This window comes from Cetorhinus maximus, chromosome 32, assembly GCF_964194155.1.
Source record: "Cetorhinus maximus chromosome 32, sCetMax3.hap1.1, whole genome shotgun sequence".
Classification (NCBI taxonomy): domain Eukaryota; kingdom Metazoa; phylum Chordata; class Chondrichthyes; order Lamniformes; family Cetorhinidae; genus Cetorhinus; species Cetorhinus maximus.
The window spans coordinates 6,457,295-6,470,691 of NC_135910.1; the positions used below are offsets into that span (position 1 = coordinate 6,457,295).

Below are 13,397 nucleotides of genomic sequence, written 5' to 3' on the forward strand. Positions count from 1 at the left end.
CACAGTTGAGACCCAGGGAAGTACTTTCCTTTCTTACAAACTGCTTTGCACCAGTAGACAAGTGAATTTAATTTTTTGCTGAACTGTACTGGCTCCTGAGCTGCATGAAGTTTAAATCAGGGGTGATGAGGGGTGGTTTACATTAGAAATTGACTCACATTTACACTAACACAAATACTCCTACATGAACAGAGCATCAAATATTCCGGGGACCCTGCATAATTCAAGTGCATGAATTTCTACCACTTTTTGAAGAAACACGAAACAGAAAGATAACAGTTTCTGAGATGAGGGTCAGCTCTGTGAAGCTATAACAGTGATTCCATGTTCCATATCCCAATGTCACACATACCTTCAGCTTTCCAAGCTCAAACTGGAACATATTCTGGCTGGAAGGCTGAACAAAGACTGCAGGGAATAGCTTCTTACTTGGTTCAACCTATTAAACATAATAAAGCAAAGCAAACAGCATTAAAACGTATGTGCAGCTGAAATCTGACAAATAAAAATGCATTTGTCTAATTTGTTTTTAAATACACTTACATACAATATTTATGCATAAATCTCATGAAAGTTGTGAAATTGGTGACTAGTCTAAGCAATACATTGGCATTATAAACTTTCATCCTACTATTTTGTGACAGAGGATAATAGAGTTCCTTCGTGTTCTGCCTCAATGCCTTGAGGTACTGATGTTTAAACTTCTCAACTACTGAGTTTGCAACAAAATGGAAAATCCCCTCGTCTGAAACATTTATAACATTTTGTTCTTAGAATATGTTCTTGAATATAATCAATCACACTTAGCAAGAATGCTGAATCCCATTTGCTAGGTCACTATTCTTTCAAAATCAGTTAACGGTATCTCTCTTTCCCAAATTGAGCTGATATCTTGGTTTCTAAACTCAAAAAATCTGGTCTGATTAAATATCTTTGCTTGTTTCCTTCACGCTTTGAGCAGTGCTGACTGAATAACATATAAGCTATTTTTACATATGCTCTGGCAGGGGATCAAAGCAACTCCAGCCAACACCAGACTTGTATAGTGCCTTTAAGATAACAATATGTCCCACGATACTTCACATAGGAGGGAATAGAGATCAAGTGGAGTAGAATTAGCAGAGAAAACTGTATACATGGCTATAAAGACAGGTTTGAAGAAGAGGAAAGAGCTAAGAATGGAAAGTGGAGGTACCCCTGTAGTAACTGTATAAGTTGAGGAGGAGGAAGCACTGCTGGAGAAGTGCTGACTCCTTTCGGGCAAGTAGAATGGAACTAGACATGAATGATTTCTAATGCCATGGCCACAAGGCAAGGAGGTAGGAGGGTATTGATTGGTCTGCCATATTGAAGACCATGGAGCGTACAAAGAGGAAGTGCACCTGGATGCAGTCTCAGTGACTTTAATTAGAGCTAATTAGTGACAACTGGTCATTTTCTTTAATTTTTTGAGGAAGGGACTAAAGTAGTAGACAGGGATGTCTATGCCAAGAGGGACTTCAAAAAGGCATTCGATAAGGTGCCATATAAGAGACTGTTAGCTTTGGCAGGAAGTGACAAGTGGGGCCATACTTTCCCAATGGCAACAGGATCATTTCTGGGTCCCAATCACACCGGTAACTGACATCCACCTCCCCCGCTGCGATCTTGTGGGAGGCATCAATTGAGGATGACAGGTGGAATAGTGATGTGGAAGTTGCAGTTAGAGGTTCCCCAACATTGGACGGCCGTCAGCCTCACCGGGAGAAGCAGGTGCAGCTGAGGCTGAAAGGGGAGCATGAGGATGGCTCAAAAGGCATGCACTCTCAATGCCTGCGGAGAATTTAAAAATAAAGAAGAACCACAGCTGTTAGGGCCATCAGTATATCCCTCCACAGGATTGATTGTGGTTAGAGCTGTGGCCTTTTCACTTTTGTGGTTCCTTCACTGAGACAATGAGAGGAGGCTCCGCTGGCCCTTAGGCCTGCTGCTGGGAGGCCGTCTCCGAGTAGCTGCAAGGCTCTGGACTCAGCATGAAGCCAGTCTGATGCCAGCAAAATTCCAGTGTGTTCTAAAAATGGACAGTTTTTTGTTTCTTTCATGGGATGTGAGTGTCGCTGGCAAGGCCAGCATTTGTTGCCATTGTTAATTACCCTTGAGAAGATGTTGGCCTTCTTGAACCGCAGCAGTCCTTTTGACGTAGGTACACCCATAGTGCTGTTAGGAAGGGAGTTCCAGGATTTGACCCAGCAACAGCAAATTAATGGTGATATATTTCCAAGTCAGATGGTGTGTGGCTCGGAGGGTAACTTACAGGTAGTGGTGTTCCCACGCATCTGCTGCCCTTGTCCTTCTAAGTGGTAGAGGTCGTGAGCTTGGAAGGTGCTGTCAAAGAAATCTCGGTGCGTTGCTGCAGTGCATCTTGTATATGGTACACACTACTGCCTGTGTGTGCCAGTGGTCGAGGGAATGAATGTTTAAGATGGTGAACTGATTGATGATCAAGTGGGGCTGCTGTGCCCTGGATGGTGTCAAGCTTCGCGTGTTTTTGGAGCTGCACTCATCCAGCCAAGTGGAGAGTATTCCATCATACTTATGACTTGTGTGTTGTAGACTGTGGACAGGCTCTGGGGAATCACGTGGTGAGTTATTCACTGTACAATTCCGAGCCTCTGACCTGCTCCTGTAAACAAGGTATTTTCCACTGGTGCGGCAAGTCTAGGGCCCTAAATCCTAAAACCAGAGCCAGACTGTTCCAAGATAGGAGATATTCTTCGTGCAAAGGGGCATAAAGTGTGGAACTCCCGACTACAAAAAGCAGGAGATGCTACCTCAGTTAATAATTTTAAATCTATAAATCTATCAATAAATTTCTGCTAGACAAGAGTATAAAAGAAAATGGAGCCAAGGCAGGTGGGACAGATGAAATACAGATCAGCCATAAAACCACCGAATGGCAAAATAGATACAAGAGGCTGAATGGTCTATTTCTATCACTATGTATCTAACTATGCACTTGGGTTCCTAGAGTAAAAATTGATTTCCTTATCTACCTATCAACAAGAAATGTCATTACCTGATAGTAGGTGTTGATGTCTTTTCCATTAGCTGTGAAAGTCATGAGACCTGTAGCCAAATCGACAAGGCAGCCAATCTCCAGATCAACATTACTGCGGCTTGATTGCTGGGAGTTGCTACTAAATTCTCCTCCCCAAACCATGTAACAATTGCTGCGCTTCATGCTGTAGACAGAACAAAAACATCAACAGTGTACAAAGATCTTGATTTTGCCAGAAAAACAGAAGTATCTTACAGTACAAACTCCACATGTTTAATATTGCTGAGAAACTAAATTTAACATGAACACTGAAGTGTACTTAGGTGGAAGGTCCAAACTAACTTCAAAGTGAAAGAACTGAGACCACCACTCCCAGTGAGTCTCACTCCTCTACTGTCAAGTTGTGCATTTACACTGTAACTTCACTACAGGCAAAATGAAACTGCTTCACACTGTGGCTACAGTTCTGTTGTGAGTGAACCATTAGTGCATCTGCTGAACTGCGAGTTGGATTGAATATAAGTAATTAAAACTAATTTCAATAGTCTTTTCCAGTTCAAAGTACACATATGTCCACAGCAAGAAAAAATACGAACTGCTCTCATAGCCTTGTATACAGCCAGACTGTGCAGAAATGGTAAATGGTTATTTACATTACCCTCATCAGCTTGAGTTTAAGTAAAGGTCACATTTTGCATTGCACTTTATTTATGAGCTATTCTAAGAATGGACAAAGAATTTATAGGGGCAAAGAATCTTAATTGTATGAAACCACCAGCTCAGAATGTCAGTGTGCTCTTCATTGTAGAAAGATATTAGTTTAGAAATGATTATTGACAGTATTCACTTGCAAATGTCAGCTTGAAGCCAATTTGATTCCATACAGGCCCAACTCATCTGTTCAAGCTGCTATTGGTACTTAAACTATTAACTGATACTGGTTTGAACTCTTGCTAGGTGATAGGAGGTACCAGGAGCACCTCATGAACCTGGTGAGCAATTCATCCTGTTTTTAAATTGTGCTTTCAAGTACAATAGTGTAAACTGCCAAGAACCAATATGAATGTATTCACGAATAATATGGAAAGTAATTTTGAATTTTTAAATAATGCACAATATTGACTTTAAATATAGAGAGTGAGCTATCTTCAGCAAAATATAGGATTACATAGGATATACAGCATAGAAACAGGCCATTCAGCCCAACCAGCCCCTGCTAGTGTTTATGCTTCATTCGAATCTCCTGACAACTTTCCTCATTTCTATCTACCATCGTAACCCTCTATTTCCTTCCCTCACCAATGCTTGTCTAGCTTCCCCTTAAATGCATCCATTCTATTCGCTTCAACCACACCTGTGGCCACAAGATTCACATTCTCACCACTCCTTGGCTAAAAAAGTTTCTTCTGAATTGGATTTCTTGCTGACTATCTTATATTGATGGTCACTAGTCATGCTCTTCCTCACAAGAGGAAACATTCTCTCTGTATTCACTCTATCAAAACATTTAATAATTTTAACGATCTCTATTAGGTCACCCTTCAGACTTCTTTTTCCAAGAAAGAAGAGAAGAGAGCGGAGAAACTGTTGATCCTTTCCTGATAGGTATACCCTTGCATTTCTGGTTTCATCCTGTTAATCATCACTGCATCCTCTCCAGTGCCTCCACATCCTTTTTATTAAAGAAACAAATAACACTGCAACATGTATTACATGATCAACATGTATTGTTTCAGTAAAGTCCCGCAATTCTATTGGAAGAGTTTACCAGGAGCAAATATCTACATACAAAACTTGCCAGAAACTGTCTGATTCCAAACTAGGAGTTGCACTTCCATATATTATGTAGGTTTCATGGCTGGGGTTATGAGGTTGACAACAGAAAATTTTGCTCTTGTGGTTTACAATGTTGCTCAATATTGTTCGAATTGTTTTCATCACCCAGGTCTTTGCTACCTTCATTATCCCATATATAATTCTATTTCCTTATCTTGTATTTTCCATAAATTTGGTGAAGTAATTCTTCTTGTAGTTAATATTTTTCAGCTTTTTGTTCAAAATGGGTGAGAAAAGTAACAGGAAATTCTTTTTTACATCTTAATTTATTCAATCAATTAATCAATAGATTTGACAATTAATTGGCTAGATTTCATCTCATTGTTATGGTAAGGTATATTATTAATTAGATTTGATGCAATTAGGCCATTACTCCAAGGGAAATGTTTCAACAGGCTTACGTTTAAAGTGTGGAAAATCATGCAATGCCACAGGAAACAATTATAGACATCTACCTTGAAATAGTATAATTTATACATACTATTAGTGATTTATTCAAACCGAGAGATCAGAACTTATATCTGGAACTTAATTTGTTTGCAAGGCATGAATAGAAAAGTGTTTGGTAATTTAGAATAATTTGCTTTATTAAGATGAGTGTTTTAACTCAAATACCTGTCATGGACTTTTCCTTGGTCATCTCCCACTGAGACAGTTACTGTGCGAACTTTAGTTAGATCAAAGTTGCCATCGTATTGATGAAAGTCTGGGGTTACCCAGCCAACCCACACTCCGCCTGGTTCCTGTCCAGCATATATCCTCACAGAATAGTAATACTGCCAAAAGAAAGCATCAAAGTTAGAAACTAGAAATACTAGATTAGGGCTTGTCATGGGCATGTGTTATTAAATGGGTGAGGTCTACTGTAGCATTGCATAATCTACAGTCGTGTATTGTTGATGTACTGGACAAGCAACTCAGAGGTCATGTTCACATCAGACCAGAGTTGTGAAAATGAATTCAATAAGTCAAGCAATTTGTGGGATCACACCATGCATAACTGGCTCCCTAATAATGTCCTCCACCTGTTATCCTAATATTGTCTAGCCTTCTATATGCACACATGTGACAGTTCCTTAATCCTCTCTAGTGGCAAGCAGTTGGGAGATGGCTCACCACCACTTTCTCAGGGCAATTAGTGACGTTAAACAAACACAGTCGACATCCTGAACTAAAACAGCTAGAATTGCTGGGTCCACTTTTGCTCTCTAAATTTAGGTGACTTTGACATGGGAGCACACTACCCAATAATTCCCAAGCTGGGAATTCAAAAGAGGGAGTCGGAAAATAGCAAGTTGGACTGGAAAAGATTTCAGGAGGTCATAAATAGATTAATGAAATACGCGGACAGCTTTAGATGCAATGTAATAGCAAAGTTATATTTTTAGAAGGAGAAACAGTGATAGGGAGTACATATTTAATAGATTTAATAGAAAGATGACGAGTGGAGGAAAAATATCAAAAGGTGAAAAAAGCACAAGTACATGTAAATACAGTGGATAAAAATGTTAATAGCATTTTGGGGTTTAAATATAAAATACAAGAGGTAATGATAAATTTATTCAATAATTATACCCAGGTAAAGTACTCTGTGCAGTTTGGATACCATGTTATAGAGAGGACATTAAAGCCGTAGCATTAATTCACCAGGATGATACCAGGAATCAGAAACTTGGGAATCCAGATACCAGAGCCAATTTTAACAAAAATTAATGGAATTTATTTAAGTCATGCTCACTCTTGCTAGGTGAAATAAATAGCAGCCATTTCTTCTAATTGAGCAGTTAGTGACAATGGCACATTAATGTAAAACTGTCACTAATAAACTGTAATGAGAGGTTGGAAGTAAATTCTTCATTTGGACACAGGGAGTTGTTGAGGCAGAGACCACTGCATTTTTTAAGGAGTAAATGAATAAGTATTTGAAGCAAAGGAAGATAGAGAAATGGAGAGAGCAGTACAGAAGAATTAGTTTTGGATTGCTCTGTAAAGATCTAGCACCGAGATGATGGGCCAAATGGTTTCCTTCCATGCTGTGAACATCTATGCTGCTAGTTATAGCTTGCATTGTCTTGAGAGCAGCTGAAAAACACCCAAAATGTTTGGCAATTCAAGGGAACTTGGGAGCAAATTAAAATGTTATAATCATCTGACTTATTTAAGAAAGGACATAATTGCATTAGAAGTAATTCAGAGAAGGTTCACTTGGCTGATTCTTAGATGAAGAGGTTATCTTATGAGAAAAGGTTGGATATGTTGGGCCTGTATCCATTGGAGTTCAGAAGAATGAGAGGTGATCTTGTTGAAACATGCAAGATCCTGAGAGGACTTGACAGAGTGGATGCTAAGAGGGTGTTTCCCCTATGGAAGAGACTAGTTTAAAAATAAGGGATCGCTCATTTAAGATGGAGGCGAGGAGAATTTTTTTCTCTCAGAGAGTTGTGCGTCTGTGGAACTCTGTTCCCTAGAGTGCATAAGAGACAGGGTCATTGGACACTTTTTAAGGCAGAGGTAGAAAGATTCTTATCTAATAAGTGAGTCAAAGTGGGTAGGCAGGCAAGTGGCCACAATCAGATAAGCCATGATCTTATTGAATGCAGGCTAGAAGGGCTGAAAGGTCTACTGTTGCTCCTAATTCATATGTTCGTAATAAAATAGTTCAACCATTTTTGTAAACAGATAACAGTGTTTGCTGCCTTGAGAATATTGCTAACAAGTGCTTTGTGACTTTGGAAAATTTCATCCTGCAGTCAGTAGCTTTGAATGAAATGGGTTTAGTTGTTTCTGTCATTTTGTAATTCATTTACTGTTTCTAGCTGACCATTTACCGTTGTTGTGTTCAAAATAATCTCCGGGTCATCCCTGTCATCTGGCACAACATCCTCTATCAGGCGGCTTACAGTCGGTAATACTGGAGGTGGAGCAATGAAGGCAGGTTTCTTTTTAAATAGGAACCTAAAATGCAGCAAAAGCAAATGAATCAGAGTATGATCCTTGTCTTCGAATATTAGGTCATAAACAGTAGGATACAGCAGTCAACACTGATAGTTATAAACAAATTCTCACTAAATAGCTTCATCGAGCCAGAATTATCATCCTTTAAAGAGGTAAGTATATATGGGGAAGAACTTTTGTAAAAGTACCACAAGAATTTTGTTCAACTATTTTAAACAACCTAGGCCTTGAATTCTTGCATGGTTGGAGAAGCTCTCCAGCTTTGTGAAAATGGTTCCAGAGGCCTGAATCCGGAAGGCCCACACACAAACACAGACCCCATCATTGTCTTGGTGGGGGAGAAACGGGACAGGTCAAACTTTGCACATCCGTGGTTCATGGGCGCAGCTGTGCATGTTGAAGTGCAGCTGCCTTCAGTCTGATCTGATTCTTGCAAGGAGGGGATGGCAAAAACTTAATCGGAGTTCTTTGAAGAGATAGGGTACCCTTTTGTATATAGTCCCAGGACACCTTTGGGAGCGGTCAGGTGCCCTTTGGGATTGTTTAAAATCGGCATGAATGTGTATAAAAAATGGATAAACTCATTGGGACTGTCAAACTCTGAGACTGTCAAACAGAACTGTCAAGGGAGCTGTCAAAGCATTTAAATCTTCGTCCCTTTAAATATTTGAAAAAAAGCTGCAGTGTTGAAAAAAAATCAGTGCTTGCTATTTCACTCTGTCTATTGACATAAGCCTGAGGAGCATCATTATAGGATTAGTGCTGCATGACTGATTTCACAACCCATCATTAACATATTGGGTTGCTTGTCAGTTTACAGCTTGATCGACAGTGCCATGTGATATCAAGTCTTCAAAGTGGGACTACAAATTCAAAAGCTTGTTCCTATAAGTGATTAAAGGAAGTTAAATGTTGTGAATGGGTTATTATCAATGTGATTTTTTAAATAGTGAATTCATCAATAGGCACTGAAGAGCTTTAATCTCAGCATAGGACCAGAGGTCTGCCCACGGTAGGTACTGGGTGAGCTGGCATGGAGGGTGTAGAGGCAAAGGGTGGTGGTTGGAGGGCATGAGTTGGCATTAAGTTGGCAATGGGACTATAAAGGGTCATGGCATGGATGGAGGGGCACAGGTTGGCATAGAGGGTATGAGGAGGCCATGGGGCTGGGTAGAAGGGCTTAGGTTGGCTTGGAGGGTATGAGGGGCCATGGGATGGCATAGGTTGGCATGGATGGGGCTTGAGGTGGCATAGGTTGGGCATGTGAAGTGTGTTTGGGGTTAAGTGAGTGTGAGGAATGAGGACTTTTTTTTGGGTTTCTTTCTCCCCTCACAGTGCCAGAGCACTGAGACAGACCATTTTGCCAGCCCACCTCTGCAGCCCGGCAGCCCCTGTTCTGCCTCTAACTGTTTCCAGGGGCAAAAAGCCCATCTCCCATTTCACCCCACACCCCATCCCTACCAGAATGAAAATCCAACCCTCCGGGGCACTTTCCCCAGGTTGGATCTCCAGAGCAGGAAATTGTCCCAAATCTGCGCTCCCAACCCAGGAGTGAAAATTCAGACCCTAATTTTTTCTCCACTGTGAGGAGATCATGAGGTCAGCTTTCTCTTTATACGAATTAGACAGGTTGTTGATATAAAGGGGAGTCAAGGAAAGTGGGTTTAAAGCCACAATCATATCAGCCACACTTTTATTTAATGGCGGAGCAGGCCTGAGAGGCCAAATGGCCTACTCCTACTTTTATGATTTTACGTTTCTGTTATACCATTCTATGATGTCACCAACAGGGAGCAACTCCATGGGCAGAGTTTTATGTTTGTTGGGTGGGCGGGCCCGACCCAATTGGCGGCGGGCGCGTAGCCGATCTCCGCCAGCGAAACGGCCCGTGCCGCCATTTTGCGTGGGCAGGCCAATTAAGGCCCGCCCAGCGCGTTGTAGACTCCCGTGTACAGCAGGGATTTCAAATGTGCGGCGGGCGTGTACAGACCGCCAGTTCCAATGGGGAACCAGCAGTCTGTATAAAGAAAGGCCAGGCAGCCTCCTTTAGGCTGTTCACCATGGCTAGCGACCAGTCTGCACAGCAGGCTCTAGAGGAGGGCAGGGCAGAGGAGGAGGGGGGGGGCAGGCTGCAGGGTAGGCCAGCAGGGGGGGGGGGGGGCCAACGTGCCCCTCGGTTCTCTGATGCCTGCCTTGCTGCCCTCCTCGAAGAGGTGTCACATCGTCGGGAGGTGTTGTTTCCTGAGGATGGAAGGAGGAGGACCCCCCACGTTACCAAGCAGGCGTGGCAGGAGGTGGCGGAGGTAATGAGCTCTCATGATGCTGTGCGGCGCACAGGAACGCAGTGCCGCAAGCGCTTCAAGGATTTGTTGCGCTCTGGAAGGGTGAGTACCAAGTCGGCCTTGGCCATTTAACCCAGCAGGTGGCCTTAGCCTTTGAGGCACCCTCAGACCCGTGTGTTATTCAAAGTGATGGACGCCGAACGTGTCCAAGGTGGCCGTTGGGGGAGGGAGTTGGGAGCAGACGTACTATCTTCTGGTGACTGATCACCAGTAGTGTGGACAGGAGCCGCTGGAGGCCTCAGGTGGGCCACTATGGTTGGGGTGTGGTGTGCACGTGCAGATTACATGAGCGATCAGCCCCAATAAATGCTCTTCTCTGTTCTGCAGGCAAAAATAGAGCACAATAGCCGGGAGTGTGCGGACTGGTGGTGGGCACGCCCTGCTGCAGCGCCTCACCACTTATGAGGAGCAGGCCATGGAGCTGGGGAGGAGGTAAGCGGCCAGGTCGGTAGGTGTCGGTGAGGCTGGGGTGCAGCGGCCAGGTATTTGAGGCCCACAGTCCCATCCACTCTGTCTCCCCACCATCCAAAGCACTGGTGATTGCTGCAATCGTTAATGCAGCAACACTGCTTATTCACAGACTGATAGAGTCAGACGTGTGGGTCATACACAAGGATCCCTCGGCCCCTTGAGGATGCACATCTCTAGCACCTGCCAAAGTCGCCTTATCCCATTTGTGACCACTATCCCCATGGCCTAACATGCCATGGCATTGCTGCTGCACATCTAAAGACTTATTGCATCTTAGGAGGGTTTGTACCTCCACCACACTTTCAGCCACTGTGTCCCACATTACTCTGTCCAAAAGGTCCTCAGCACTTCACCTGTCAACCTCATGGCACTCAACTTAAATAAATGCCACCACGTTAGTCATCCCTGCGCCAAGGGGAAATGTAGCCTTCTATCCACCCGTTCTATGCCCCTCATAACGATATGAAGGTTAATAATGTGACCTGTCAATCTCCTGTGCTCCACGGCAAATGTCGCAAGTGTATGCAATGTTTCCTCATAACTCCAACTCTCCAGGCCAGCATGCATCTAGGAACCTCTGCACGCTCCCCACTCCAATACCATCCCTCCCATGAAGCGCAGGTCACAAGTGAATGCAGAAGTGTAGATGTGGCCTTGACAGCATTTTCTGCACTTGCAATATGACCTCCCTTTTCCTACATTCTATTCCTCAGCTAATAAAGGCAAGTCTGGCTTTGATCTTGTTAAACGCCTTATGTTCCTGTTCTGCTACCTTAACGGGTCTGCCCAGCAAGGTCCCTGTAATTGTCATGACTTTCCACGGTCCTACCATTACTCATGTATTCCCGTACCTTGTTTGTCTTGCCCAAGTGCTTAAGCACACACTTATCCACATAACATTCTATGTGGCATTCCTTAGGCCATCTGACCAGCCTGTCTGTATGCGCATGTAATGTTTGGGCCTCCTCTTGACTATTTACCACCCCACCAATGTTGGTCTCCTTAGGTTCTTGAAGGTTGAGCGCATTATGAGCCAGGTTTGGTGGGGGGGGGGGGCTGAATGGTGTTACTGACTGAATGCTAACTGATGCACTGTCCTTGTTGTTAATTTCAGCATCACCATCGCATGGCCGCCAGCACCAAGTCCAGAGCCCCCCCACCCACCTCCACACCTGAGGGACATCACTTGCAACTTGCGTCACATCGTTTCAGCGAGCCAGGCACCAGCACAGCGACTACCACATCGGTGGGGATTATAACGTTGGCTAGTGTCCCGGGGCACAGTGGAGAGGGCACTTCACAATCGCTGGAGGAGATGGCATGGACAGAGAGTGCCGATAGCGCCAGCAGCTGGAGGTCTGCAGGGAACCAGGCACATGCTGAGTCGGACAGTGATGATGAACCTCTGGAGATGTCCGCCATGCAGCAGCTGCAGGACAAGTGGCAAGGTGCACGGGAGCATCTGGCAGGGTTACATGAGGGTGTGCTTCACATGGTCTCTGTGGTGGAGGAATCCAGGCAGAGAGTGCGGGTGATGGCATGAACCTCAGGACAGAGCTTCAGGCTTCCTCCATTGAGAGATTGGCGACTCTCATGGAGAGGAGCTTCCAACAGATTGAGAATCATCTGATTGGGTTATGGTCTGACCTGCAAGCCCTCACAGTGCTAATGGCTACAGGTGGTCATTGGCAATGTGGGAGATGTTCTGGGCACCAAGTGTCCCAGCTCGGTGCCCATCCATCTGCGGTCAGCAGGGAGGTCCAATGTGACCTCACGTCGGCACAGCAACTGCCTGTCGTCGCTGTGAGCTCCTCTCAGGGCGCTCCGGATGAGGGCAGCAGCTCCTCCGCCCCTCTGCCAGTGACCATTGCATCCGTTAGGCTGCGACAACTGGGGAGGTGCCAGTTCTGGAACTAGCCACTCCCTCCCAGGCGGGGCCAGCACATACTCCACAGGCCAAAGGACAGCCGCCAAGGTCATCGAGGCCAACAGGACAGCAGAGTCAGCAGGCTGTCTCACAAGCCACTCCAAGCAATGTAGCACCTGCAAACGTGAGCATAAGGCACGTTAGGCACTCCATGGGTTTGTCACTGGTGATTTTGTGTTGGCCATATATTAGGGAATGTTTGATTCTCAGCGTCAGAGCGACATTTGTTCATTTTTTTGGTGGCAATAAAGTCCACATTTGTGACCATGGCTGAGGGTGTTTCCTTTGTGCTGCATTAGTCTCTTTCACAGGCATATCATGAGTGTTTGAGTGGACATTGATGTTTATGTACTAAGCCCTTAGTTGCAGCTGATGAGGTGGAAGATGTAGCACCTAAGTGCCACATGTGGAAGCGCCAGGCAATGCTGGTTTTGCAGATCCATGTGTGCGGAGCTAGCTGAAGGTTCTTTGGATTAAAGTGTCCCGGATGTCCCTGGCTCCTTGGTGTAGTAACGGGTCGGCGTGCTGCCCCTCATCATTGCCCTGTGCTTCCTCATCCTCTGAGCCACTGCTGGATTCATCATGTGCAGCCTCATCCACTGCGTCAAGGTCTTCATCGTCAACTGCATCCCGCCTTTCCAGCGCAAGATTATGCAGAGCGCAGCATGCTACCACTATCACAGAGACGTGATCTGGGGGATACTGGAGTGTGCCCCCTGAGCGGTCCAGGCATCGGAAGCGCATCTTGAGAAGACTGAAGGCTTTCTCCACCACAGCCCTTGTGGTGCCGTGGCTCCTATTGTAGCGCTCCTCAGCTTCTGTTCTTGGA

The 13,397-nt window shown here is 44.5% G+C and overlaps 1 protein-coding gene across 1 annotated transcript in view; it reads right to left on the reverse strand.

The window, feature by feature from the left end:
• LOC144671280 (ryanodine receptor 1-like) overlaps nt 1–13,397 on the reverse strand; it is a 473,493-nt gene that overhangs the window by 299,410 nt on the left and 160,686 nt on the right. Inside the window, exons 30-33 of the mRNA XM_078533089.1 lie at nt 7,702–7,828; nt 5,489–5,649; nt 3,056–3,221; nt 353–439 (exon numbers count right to left, since the gene is read on the reverse strand). Of these exons, the coding sequence (XP_078389215.1) occupies nt 353–439; nt 3,056–3,221; nt 5,489–5,649; nt 7,702–7,828 (541 nt within the window). The remainder of the gene's footprint in view (nt 1–352; nt 440–3,055; nt 3,222–5,488; nt 5,650–7,701; nt 7,829–13,397) is intronic.